This window comes from Lissotriton helveticus, chromosome 4_1 (genome assembly GCF_964261635.1).
Source record: "Lissotriton helveticus chromosome 4_1, aLisHel1.1, whole genome shotgun sequence".
NCBI classification, from domain to species: Eukaryota; Metazoa; Chordata; class Amphibia; order Caudata; family Salamandridae; genus Lissotriton; species Lissotriton helveticus.
The window spans coordinates 271,330,885-271,343,862 of record NC_136063.1 but is presented as its reverse complement, the minus strand read 5'-3'; the positions used below and the strand labels follow the sequence as shown (position 1 = coordinate 271,343,862).

The window sequence follows — 12,978 nt, the reverse complement described above, 5'->3', positions numbered from 1 at the left end:
CACCAATATGAAACCTTGCCCCCGGCCCACCAGGGGGCTTCAAGAAAGTGCGGGAGACCACACATTTAAATTTTTTTAAATTTCGTCCGGATTCGCAGACTACGCGAATCCCGCTGTTTTTTTACTGCTTCTATGGACCCTTGAAGCCCTGTGGGACCCCCTGAGCAAGCATAGGGGGTCAGGGTGTTTCTACCCTGCCCCCTTTTCTTGTTTTTTTACCTTTCTACTTATGATTTGGTTAAGCCGAGTGACAAGATGGCTGCCAACACTTTTTGGTTTTTAGTGTTGGCAGCCAATCAAAATCAAGATCGTAATCGGGAGGGTTCTCGGATCCACCACGGTCACCAGATTTATAAATATGAATATTTCAGGAACTACTGAACAGATTTGCACCACTTTAAAAAAAAGTTGCTTTCTGAACCAAGAGCTATTTTTTTGCCAAATTTGGTGCAATTCCGTTCAACAGTTCGGGCTGAAGCCTCTTCCAAAATTTCCTATGGAAATTAATTTGGAGCAAACGCGTTTTGGGATCCCCTTTTTTCCTCGGCCCCTGCTTGACGAATCACTCCGAAACTTAAGACAGGAGCTGACCATAGAGACCCATTAGTTTTGAAAATTTCAAAGATTCGTAAAACGACGCCAAAGATAATTGCAAATCAAAATACGCTTTTCCTATGTAAACTAGGTCCTAACTATTGGAGAGAAAGTGTGTGATAAAACATGAATGTTGTAATGCAACTGTTCATTCAATATCATTGCTTTATCATGTCAGGTTATTTAACATGAGATATTTAAATTGGTTTAATCTATTTAAGTGCCACAAAGAATGCAGTAATGAAAAAGCAAAGATCAGATACAGACAACAAAATGAAATAGGTTATGCTGTGACATAGATATTATACTACCTGAGAGCATTAAGAAGGCCTTCCACACTGTTGGGAGGTTGGTCCTTAAGTACTTTGATGCACCCTTTCATCTGTAAACAAGTAACGAAAATGTAATTGTCAGTTACAAAGTATGTGGATAAAAAACAACCCTATAGCAGTTATTTACAAAAATAGGTTCAGACTCTCTCCACATAAGTGTATGAAATGGCTACTTGTCTCCAGTTCTCAGTCATTCATAACGTTTAGCCTTATCTGCTGTCAACTGCAGGAATATGTTAAAACACTTTCTAAAACAATAACACTATATTTAAAGGCCACTTACAAAATGAAAAGAAGCAGATGATCCTGCATTAATGCAGAAAAGAACACCAGTGCTTCAAAATAGTAGATTTGCCAGCCTTCTATAAAACGTGTTCCTCTGCAGCTTGGTCATTTTTATCCAGTGGCAGAAATATCTTCATGCCACTCACCCCAAAAATATTAGCGACAATTAGACGAACATTCATGAATGTGAAAATAATACACTCAGTAAAAACTATGTAATGGGTAAGCAGCATTCTCTGCGATAGTAATGGGTCCCCATATTCTAATCCTTTTGAAGAGTACAAAATAGTCACTGTACACTCATACAGGTGTCATCTTTTTTTCTATTAAATGTATTATTTACAAGAATAATTTCTTCTAGAAATACCAATACAAAACATCTTTCCAGACACTCAAAAATAAAATAAACATTTTCTTGATGTACAAAATACTAAAATAAATATTCAAATTCGTCAAAATATACCAAACAATAAAAGTTCATCTTGTGTTCATAAAAATATCCAACATTATGTATCTAAATTTTTCATACATCCTAAAATATGGTTATAGTAATTCGACCATAAACTCAATACTCTGACCGACATCAAGTAGACATCTCATGTAAATGAGGCAGTAAACTCTCAATAAGATGTTAAAACACCTTTGTTTGAATGAACAGAGTATGCCTTGCAATTACAAGATCCAGTGACTAACTTGCAAATAAAGTGCCCTTTCTTTCATTCAGTGTCTTTATCAGTACTTTCTAAAGATAGGACGTCATCTTCTCCGATCACACAGAAAAAAGTGAAATCTCCGATTATGGAGTATTTCGTTTTTAGGTCACAAACAGTATCCGTTATTTCCCAAAACTTTTTCTCCCTGGCTGGACAGTCTCCAGTGGCTCAATTCCTATCTGAAGATGGAGAACAATATTCCTTTGACTAGCGATCCCTAAACGTTTTAAAACCACAACCCAATTTTAGGAACAAACAACTTGCGCCACCCACCTAGCTTTAATAGACATATGAGAGGCACTTATTTAATGTAACAAGTATCGAGTGGTAGCACACTGTCATTTATAGCCATCACATTGCCCACTGAAATGGCCTCTAGATTTGCAGACTCATAAAACTACATTCTACAAAACGATAATGTGTGTAAATCTGGTTTCACAAATACTTATCATTTGTGCATCACTAAGTAAAGTGTCTTGATTTGCTTTGATCATATTAAAATCTTTGTTTCTATCCCACTTCAGAATTACAAAAAAAAAAAATGGGCTTGGTTTTGGCTTTCCTAACTGTTTAATGTGAGCAGTTCATTTACAAGTATTAACATTTTGGTGTGTGTTACAAAAACAATTACATCTTTCAGCCTTTCCTTTAACACGCCATGTTCCCCAGAAAGACTGTCACATAATTCACTTGACTTTTCATTCTCGGACTTCAAAGCGAGAGGAGTTTCTAAATCCCATGTTACAAAAATAAACAGTCAGCAATTAGTCAAAAGACATAGCCTGACATTTGGACTTTGTCTTTGAAGCGGAGATATGTGACCAGAAAATTACATAACTTAAAGGCATCTTTATTTATTGCTTCGACTTTTGCAAACCATTAAAACTCTGCTTGCGACGAGAGACGCTATTCCAGGACCTGGGACCCACACAGAAAACGTGTATTTTCTCAGACACCCAAATAAAAGTGCAACTAATGTTTTGATGTAAGATCTGCTCGGTCACCAGCTTTTAACGATAGCTTACCCCTTCACGGACGACTATCTTTAACGTGCTGTGCCTTTAACTAGACGTGATTGATCGTGAGAAATCATTTGATGAAGACATTAAGGCCTGAAAAATCAAACAGGAACGTTTTTCATTGCCGTTGCATCATTGCTTGCAGGCAGGTCGCCCCCACACCGCCACTCGTCACCTGCAGACCCGCTGATTGCAGTTTCCTGGTGCCCCTTCTACACAGTCTTTCCCACCGCCCTCTACCCGACCTTCCCACCGCTGCCTCCCTGCCCCCCTGCACTCCCATTGGCCTCCCCGCCTCCCAGCTGCTCCTCCCTCCCAGGCCTCCTCTTATACAGGCCGAGCGACGGGGATCCGGAGCGACCTTTGACCCTGCTTGCAGGCAGGTCACCCCCACACCGCCACTCGTCGCCTGCAGACCCGCTGATTGCAGTTTCCTGGTGCCCCTTCTGCCACAGTCTCCCCCCCGCCCCCTACCCGGCCTTCCCGCCTCTGCCTCCCTGCGGCCCCGCCCCCCAGCACTCCCATTGGTCTCCCCGCTCCCGCCTCCCAGCTGCTCCTCCCTCCCAAGCCTCCTCTTATGCAGGCCGAGAAGCAGCAGAGCAGCAGCCGCACCAAAGGCGCGCCTAAGGAAAGCCCGTCTGCGCCAGAACCCTTGGACCCTAGGAACGCCACGACACCAGACTAAGACGTCAGCAGCCTCCATGCACTCAACGCCGGCCGAAACCACGCCTGCTTCCAGGCCGCCCCGAAACGGACCCTTCTTCTGCCGCACCTGCAGCTTCACCTGCGACAGAAACACCAAACCTCCAAGGACCAGACCCAACCACCTCTGCTGCATACTCCTCAACACCCGCTCCGCACGCAAACATGCAGTCGAGCTCTGGGATCTGCTCGACACCTCCGCCCCAGGCGTGGCCTTCCTGACCGAGACCTGGTGGAACGACTCCTCGGCGCCCGACATCGCCATAGCCATCCCGGACGGCTACAAGATCACCCGCAGGGATCGCGCCAACAGAATCGGAGGAGGAATAGCCATCGTCCACAAGTCCACCCTCAAGGTCGCCACCCACGCAGATGACACCCTCAACACCGCCGAACCCCTGTGTAGGAGAGTGGGATCTGCAATCCTATGGTCACCCCAGATCTTTGCTTTTTGCTTCACTGGTTTACGACTTTCCCTGGCTGTGGGCCTGCTAATCAGACCCACAGCCTAGCTGTTCTCTCTCTAAATTTACAACCATGTACTTTAGGTGCATTTACCAATTGGTACTGGGCCACCTTATCAGTCCCTGTACAGTGTACCTTAGGTATCCAGGGCATAGGTGTACCCAGGGCCTACCAGGGGCTGAAGCATGTATTATGCCACACCTGGCTGGCCATCTAAAACTGACAACTGGCTGCATGACAGCTGGGGCAAGGTGGTGTAATCACCCTTTGCTATAGATATAGTATACCTATATCTAACCCTAAAATGGACACATATACTCCTATCAGTCACTCCTATGGCAGGCCTTATCAATCCGGAAGGCAGACTGCTTGGAATAATGTGAGATGGTGCTCTGGCATGAGCTGAGCCAGTCTGCAGCTTGCGGAACCAAGTCCTAATAGCTGTTCCATGATAATGCACTTAAGAGTATATGGTATAGCGTTATCAACCTCGCGGTTAAATGCTAACTCTGGTATAGCATTATCAAAACATGTCGAGTAAGGTGTCATACGAATTGGAATACTACCCCCTCGCCAATTCTGGCGACGGGGGTAGCATTCCACCCTTCGAGAGGGACACGACATGTATGTAACTGTGAACCCCGGTTAAAGTTAACTCGAGCCTTGGCATCACAAAATGGATGCTGCCACCACAGACACAAGTCTGACCTCCTGCTGCTGGGAGTCCTTCCAGCGAGGGAGGCTTGGACAAAGGTTTTCCTGCCTTGGGAGGTGCTAGCACCACCCCAGACAGGATTTTGTGTATTGGGTAGGATAGGCCTGAAAGGAATGAGACATGCCTGGGGCACACAAGGTGCCCTGTGCATACACCGGTTCAAACCAGCTGCTGGGGCACTCCAGCCCCAGCTCTGGCGGGAAACCGGACAAAGGATAGGGGATGTAACCACCCCCCTTCCTGGTCCCACCCAGGGGAGGGACCTAGTCAGCAGTACAGCCACCTTTAGCAGGATAAAGGTAGGAGCTGGTCCCATTCCAAATTAGATTAATCCTGAACTACTCTACAAGAAGAAACTCTGGACTTCGACGTTCTGCTCCACAGAAGACTGAAGAAATCTCCCTTGTGGGCAAGGAGTGTCCACCCTGCAACTGCATGCACCATCAAGCGTCCAGCGGCTTCCCTTTGTCGTCTTCCTTCGAGGATCCAGACTTCAGAGCCCGACGAGACCCGGATTCCCAGACCTCTCCGACCTCAACCTACATCTGCAGCACAGCTGAGATCCGTGGGTGCGACGAGACACGTGGGACCGGCCATCTTGAAAGAACCTGCACTTCGCTTTCAGCACGACTCCCGAGGTAAACTCGACCAAGTGCTTTGGGGACTGAGAAGCCCCAGCCCCGAGCAGCCCCTGCACCGAAGATCAGCCCTCCAGCATCCACGAGATCTGCGTGGGGCCCTTCTGCTTGTTTGCTGCTCGACGCGTTGTCTGGTCACTTGCCGGCTGGCTAGTGGCCTCCCAGGCGACGAACTTTGAAATCTTTGCTGCTGGTCTGGTTGCTCCAGACTGGCCCTTGCTCCCTTCCAAAAGAGGGGCACCCCGGACTCTCCTAGTCCGCACCAGACGTCTTTTCCACTCACCGCGTGGGTTGCCTTTGCCAAGGCCTGTTGACTCCAAATCCGGATCCGACCCGGCCGACAGCGAGAGCCTGCGTGGGACAGCTCGTGCCTCCATCCTGGTCGTCGAAGACACCTCCTGGTCCACGTGGCTGCAGAGTCAAGCGTCCACTCTTCACCTGATCGCGACGACAGCACCTGGTTCCTTCCTGGTTCCACACCGGTCACTGGCGAGTGACTTTGAACACTGTCCCCTCTGCTTTCAGGTCCTCTTCTTTACCGATCCACCCTTGGATCGCACCGGACATCTTCCTCCTGGTCGCCTGCAGCATCTTTTCTTTCAGGCTCCATTGACTTCAACGCGAGAACCCGACACTTTGGCACCTATGCACCCGCAGCCCGTGGGTGAGGTAACAAGAGCATTTCGGTGCTCAAGGGTAGTTTAACTGTCTTAGTGTCCAGTTCCACAGTCGTTTTAGTCCTACCTAGTCAGGATTGTCCGTACTTACCTTTTAACTTGAACTGTACTGTCCATAGACGTTGATACGCATCTCGCGTGTGAGTTCACACTCTGCACACGCGTTCCTCCTATTACTTACCTAGAGTTAGTGTAGCGTGGTCCCATCGATCCTACAGCCTCTGGACAGCTCCATTCCTTCTATCGACTTTCACATTCCACTTACTTAGTATATGGTTTGTCGTGCCCCTAGGGCACCATTGTAATTTTGTGCAACTTGTCGTATTTTTCGTAAGAGATTGTCATGTGCTTAGCCCTCTGACCTCATAAAGAGTTCAGAGGTGTTGTTATTAATAAATATACTGTTTATTTTCATAACAACCTGTGTGCTGTCCTTTCATCTGGTATTCAAGGGGTTATATTGTGGTAAAACAGCTGGCTTCACATGCCAAAAGAGTTTAGCCTAAGACTGCTTTGTCCTTTCTACCATTAGGATAGCTGGTCTATAAGGTTGACTTACAACCAATCACCATAAGGGTTGTTTGGACTGATACAAGGTGATCACTAGAACTAGTGAGCATCATATATCAGGCCAACTTCTCACACCCTGCACTTCCGGATACACACCGACCCCAACACCACCCTCAGAGAAACACTCATCTCCACTGTCGACCTCGCCAGCACCCATGGACTCGCGGACTACATCCTCCTTGGGGACCTGAACTTACACCTCGAGAACAACGACGCTAACTCCGCCACCCTGATTGACAACCTCGGCCTCAAGACAACTCATCACCACACCCACCCACACCGCCGGCCACACGCTTGACCCATTCTTCTCCACAGGCTCCCACGTCGCCTTCAATCACACCACCAAACTCCACTGGACCAACCACCGCTGCATCCACTTCACCTTCAAGAAACCAACCACGCACCATCGCACCCAACAGCTGCCTCGCCGCTGCTGGAGCAAAGTCACCGAAGACCAGCTACTCACCTCCCCACCGACCCCACCAACTTTGACGTGGCAGCACTCAACCTCAGACAGTGGATCGACAACTGCGCCAACACCCTCGCCCCGCTCAAGAAACCCCCCAACAGCCACACCAGCAAGAGGGCCACATGGTTCACCAACTAGCTCCAGGCCTCCAAACGCACATGCCGAAAACTGGAGAAGACCTGGCTCCACGAACGCACACCAGACAACCACGCAGCCCACAAGGACGCTACCCGCAGACATCACCACCTCATCAGATTAGCCTAGAGATCCTCCTTCAAAGACCGCCTGGATAACAACGCACACAACAGCAAAGAGATCTTCAGCATCGTAAAAGAACTCTCCAACTCCAGCGACATCCCGTCCTCACAAGAACTGTGCAACTCACTGGCTATCTTCTTCCACCGCAAGATCGCCGACATCCACGACAGCTTCAACATCACGACCGCCCCGACTACGCCAGACTCCACCTCCCCTGTGAACACCACCAGAGGTAACCGCATGACCTCCTGGTCCAACGTCAACGACGACGAGACACGCAAGGTCATGAACTCCATCCACTCAGGATCTCCGTCTGACCCGTGCCCACACCACGTATTCAACAAAGCAGACGCAGCCATCGCATCCCAAATTTGGAAGGTCATCAACATCTCCTTCGAAACAGTGACATTCCCGGAAAGCTGGAAGCATGCAGAAATCAACGCCCTCCTCAAGAAGCCCAAAGCAGACCCCAAGGAACTCAAGAACTTCCGGCCCATCTCCCTGCTTCCATTCCCGACTAAAGTCATCGAGAAAATCATCAACATGTAACTGACCCGCCACCTGGAAGACAACAACATCCTGGACCCGTCCCAGTGCAGATTCAGACGAAACCACAGCACCGAGACAGCCCTCAATGCCGCCACAGACTACATCAGGCGCCAACTAGACAACGGCGAAACATCAGCCCTCATCCTCCTGTACCCGTCGGCCACCTTTGACATGGTCTGACATCGCATTCTAAAGACACGCCTCCTAGAAGCCGGAATCCAAGAGAAGGCCCTTGACTGGACCACGTCCTTCCTCACCGGCAGAACCCAGAGCGTCCGCCTCCCACCCTTCTGATCCGAACCCACCGACATCTGCGGCGTCCCCCAGGGCTCTTCCCTCAGCCCGATGCTGTTCAACGTCTACATGGCCCCCCTCGCACTAGTGGCCTGCCATCACGACCTCAAAATCATCTCCTACGCCGACGACACCCAGCTCTTCCTCTCCATCACCAAGGACCCACACACCGCCAAAACCAACCTCCACAAGGGAATGAAGGCAGTCGCCGACTGGATGAGGAGCAGCCATCTGAAGCTGACCTCTGACAAGACAGACGTCCTCATCCTCTGATCCACCCCCCCAGCCTGGGACGACTCCTTGTGGCCAACACTGGGTACAGCACAAACATCCACCGACCACGCACGCAATCTAGGATTCATCCTGGACTCCTTCCTCTCCATGTCTAAACAGGTCAACGCAGTCTCCACCTCCTGCTACAACACCCTCCGCATGATCTACAGATTGATACCGACCGAAACAAGAAGAACGGTGACACAGGCCCTCGTCAGCAGCAGACTGGACTACGGAAACACACTCTACGCAGGAATCCCAGCCAAACACCTACGACGACTGCAACGCATAAAAAACGCCTCTGCCCGACTGATCGTCAACATCCCCCACCGCAGCCACATCACCCCACCTGAAAAACCTACACTGGCTCCCCGTCGACAAGAGGATCACCTTCAAGCTCCTCACCCACGCACACAAAACTCCACAACACCAGACCAGCCTACCTGAACAGCAGACTCAGCTTCCACACTCCCACCCGCCAGCTCCACTCGCCCTCGCCGCTGTCCCCCGCATCCAACGAACGACCTCCGGTGGCAGATCCTTCTTCTACCTCGCCGCCAAGACCTGGAACACCCTCCCTACCCACATACGGCAGACCCAAGACCTACTCACCTTCATAAGACTCCTCAAGACCTGGCTCTTCGAGCTGTAGCAACACCCCCCCCCCCTCCCTTCAGCGCCTTGGGAACCTCACGGGTAAGTAGCGCACTCTACAAGTACTTGATTGATTGATAAAGAAACATTAAAGATTCTAGAGTTAACTCTGGCCTTATAGCCTGAAACTTCAAACTCCGAGGTAGACCCATGAGAGTCTTCAGACACAGGTTTTCCTGTGATTCCCAGTTAGCACGTAGCTCTAATGCAACAAGCTCAGCTCCATATAGTGCTTGAGGGATTAATTTGCCTGCTACTGCCTTGATTAGGGGATCTACAGATGAGCCTCCATTCCGCATTTAAAAGCTTTTCAACACATTTACAGCCCTTAAAAGCAAGGTTTTTAACATTTGGCATGTGACTGTTGAATTTAAAATCCAGAAAAAAACAAGCCCTAAACATTTGTAGTCACTGACATTCTTTAGAGGAATTTTATTTAAAAAACAAATCTGTTTTGGAGGCCAAAATTTGAGATTTTGCATCTTGAATGCTATGGGGTAGAGGGGGAAGCGAGTGTTTTATGTTCCTTCCTTTTGCCCCAGTCAGTGGTTTGAGATTAATCTACCAGTACATGCTGTGTTTGTGTTATTTTTTGTGTATTCTTTGGTTTCCTTTTTGTGTTTGACTTTGGCAGTCGCTAATGGCAATCCTGTTGGCTGGTCTGTCCTGATACTTTGTTCCTTTCCAAACAGTGTCCATCATTGTTTTTTAGGTTTCGCCTGAGCCAGCACACACACTGCTCTGGCGAGACATTTAGAGAGTGGGCTAAAGCTTGCGGTTACACGCGCGGGCACGCACACAACTGCCATCTGGGTTTGCTCGCGGTGCCCTTTCTTTTCGCTTGCTCTCTGCCCCTCCCTCACCACAGCGGACGGATGGACGGAGCATCTGAACCAATCAAACACTCACACCCAGTCAAGAGATCTGGGTTTGATTCATCACCGTTCTTTAGCCCACTCTGCCACCCCAGTTCAGACATGGCTATATGCAAATCAGTCTGACCCTGTGCCTCATGGGAACAGTCCAGGCCGAACTGCCAAGCCATGCCTTCCCTGGACCGGAAACAAGCTTCCGAGGACCGGTTTCTGGCATTCCAGCCATCTTAAGCCCGGCTTGCTTGAATCCAGTGGCAAAGTGAGCAAGCGACTCACGTCTGAGCATACCCTGCCACACTTATGGCGGCCAAAGCGGTACAAAAGGGGGTGGTGATGGATGGAGCATCTGAACCAATCAAACACTCACACCCAGTCAAGAGATCTGGGTTTGATCCATCACCGTTGTTTAGCCCACTCTGCCACCCCAGTTCAGACAAGCTGCCATCTGGGTTTGCTCGCGGTGCCCTTTTTTTTCGCTTGCTCTCTGCCCCTCCCTCACCACAGAGCGTGTCCCCGCGATTACTTTCGCTTTCACGGCCGTGCAGCCAATGCTTGTTGGATTTAGCAACATTGTCACCTCAAACTGTGGTGTCGTTTCCTGTACACCTGTGGTGTATTTAGTTGAGCACATGTGCAGTGCTTGCAGTTTCTCATGTCGCGTGGGTGGATGTAAACTATGGTGAGGTGAGTTTTCTTGGTTGGCCATGCATCTGTGATACGATTGGTGTGTACCAGCATGGGATTAATTGTACACCTATATTAAAGTTGTGTTCTTTAATACGTGGTGTTGTTAACTGTGCCCCCTGTTCTTGAACCTGCTGTGCAGCAATGGCGAGGTTGATTAAGCACCTGGCATAAGCTTGCCTGTGCACTACCAGTGAAGGTTATGTGTTCCTGTGGTTTACCATACAGGTAGCATAAGATTTTCCTGGTACCTGTGGGGAGAGTGAACGTGGTTGGATGTCTGCTTGCGATGGAGGTTGCGAACTCACCCGTTCTGTGGTTGGCTGTGCACTCGTTATCAGTCCACCTAAAGTGCGGATGATTGCTCTTGTGATATGGTTGGCTCTGCATCTGTCATGTGGGTTGCTGTGCATCTGTGGAGCTCTTAACTTTCGTCTGTGTGCCTGTGCTCCTGTGAGATGGCCACATCTCATATGGCCCGCAAGGGGCTGAAAAGCTTCAAAATCTGACGCGTGAGCCTCGGCTGAGAACTGACTCCATTACCATACCTGCAGTAGGTTTGTTGCAGCTCACTGCTCCCCACATGATCGTGCTCATAGCTGCCTTCATAGTAAGGCCTGACAACGGCAGAATGTTTGGTATAGCTGGCAATACTTAAGCTGTTTAGGTTCGTTTTGGTGCAACTGCTGCTGTAAGCATTCGAAGTTCTCCGTACATTCTTACACCCTGAAATTAACTGTATTATGATGGTTTCTTCAAAAGCAGACCGATGGCAATTACATACCTTCAAATATTAGAGGACATGATAATTTACTATTTTAACTCCAGGGTCTGAAATGGAAACTTGGAGAACGTGTAACCCAAGTCTAGAAGGTGGGGTTAAAAATACGGGCATGTTGCTGCGCATGCATAAAGCGCACCAACTTCTGAAGTGGTAGGACATTGGCGTGTATGCGCCTCTACTAAAGAGACACCATATGCTACGTCAGAAAAGGTAAGGCGGGAGAGACTGGTGGAACTTCACACCCTATCACTTTAATGAGACCATCTTCATTCTTAGGATAGGCGGACTAAGTTTACCAGAAGGCACTGGGGCATAACAGCACAGATGGGTTGAATATCAATCTCTTTTCCTACTATGACATTTGGGCTCTCAGTTGTTGGACGACTGCGTGCTACGTTGCGAGTGTTGCTTGTCCTCAGGGCCCGTTGTGAAGGCATACCGTGTTGAAATGTTGCTTGCCTCCTCCACCCTCTGTGCAGAGTCATCCTTGCTGGTCTCTTTCACAGCCCTCTGTCTTCAGGGATGGGGAGGTTCTCAGAATCCTTTGTCACACCTCTGTACACCCCAGCAACACAACCAGTCAGTATCACATTGAGGGAAATCAAGAGCATGAAAATAATACTCTCGCGGACCTAAACTAACACAACATAGTCACACAGCGCAACAGAAGGAAAACAGATGTAATGTTGAGTTAATCGTTATTTTATGATGACATTTTGTACAACACACATGTTGCATTTGCTGCGCCTCAGCTTAATTCCCTAACGTTCGATTATTTAGGAGGACACTTTGCTCGCGTGGAGACACGTTCTTCTCCTGGCTACACTTTGCACATGCGTGGACATCAGTAGACACTTGTGGTGGTAAGCAGGGTCGAACTGGCCTATAGGGAAATCCAGCAGTTCATGATGGCTTGTCAGACAGGTCTGTTTACAGGTTGTTTTTTAGGTCGAGCCTGGGCAGCGCATGTGCTGCTCTACGAAGCATGCTGTATTGCGGTAGGGACTTGAAGCTACACCCACTCTTCGCCCATATTTTTCATTAGCTTGTGTCATTGTGGTTTGTAAATGTTGGCTTCTGATTTGTTGATAGGTTTAATAGTCCCTCCTTAGTACCTCCCTATCATCTGTTACCTCCCATGAGGACTGGCCCTTTTACATGTGTCCTAACTCAGGAGCTTTCATTATCAGTTTGGAGAACTATTTCCTTAATTATTGTACAGAGGACTCTGGGGGGGGGAAGAAATGGCTGCCGCTTCTATGTATTAGCAGCGGGCCATGTGCCCATTAACTGTGGCTGCCCCCCGCCCCCCCAAGCACTCGTGGGACACCGTCAATTGCAGAATATAATGTCATACAACGCCATTAAGTAGGTGAAGGAAATATTGCAACATTTTCATTTTAATGAGATGTTGCACCATGCATTTAT

At 48.7% G+C, this 12,978-nt stretch overlaps 1 protein-coding gene across 16 annotated transcripts in view; it reads right to left on the bottom strand.

The window, feature by feature from the left end:
* Positions 1-12,978, bottom strand: part of CYRIB (CYFIP related Rac1 interactor B) — a 478,070-nt gene that overhangs the window by 7,609 nt on the left and 457,483 nt on the right. For all 16 annotated transcript variants that reach the window (XM_078686758.1, XM_078686763.1, XM_078686757.1 and 13 more), the window contains one exon: positions 906-976. In XM_078686758.1, coding sequence (XP_078542884.1) covers positions 906-976 — 71 coding nt within the window. The remainder of the gene's footprint in view (positions 1-905; positions 977-12,978) is intronic.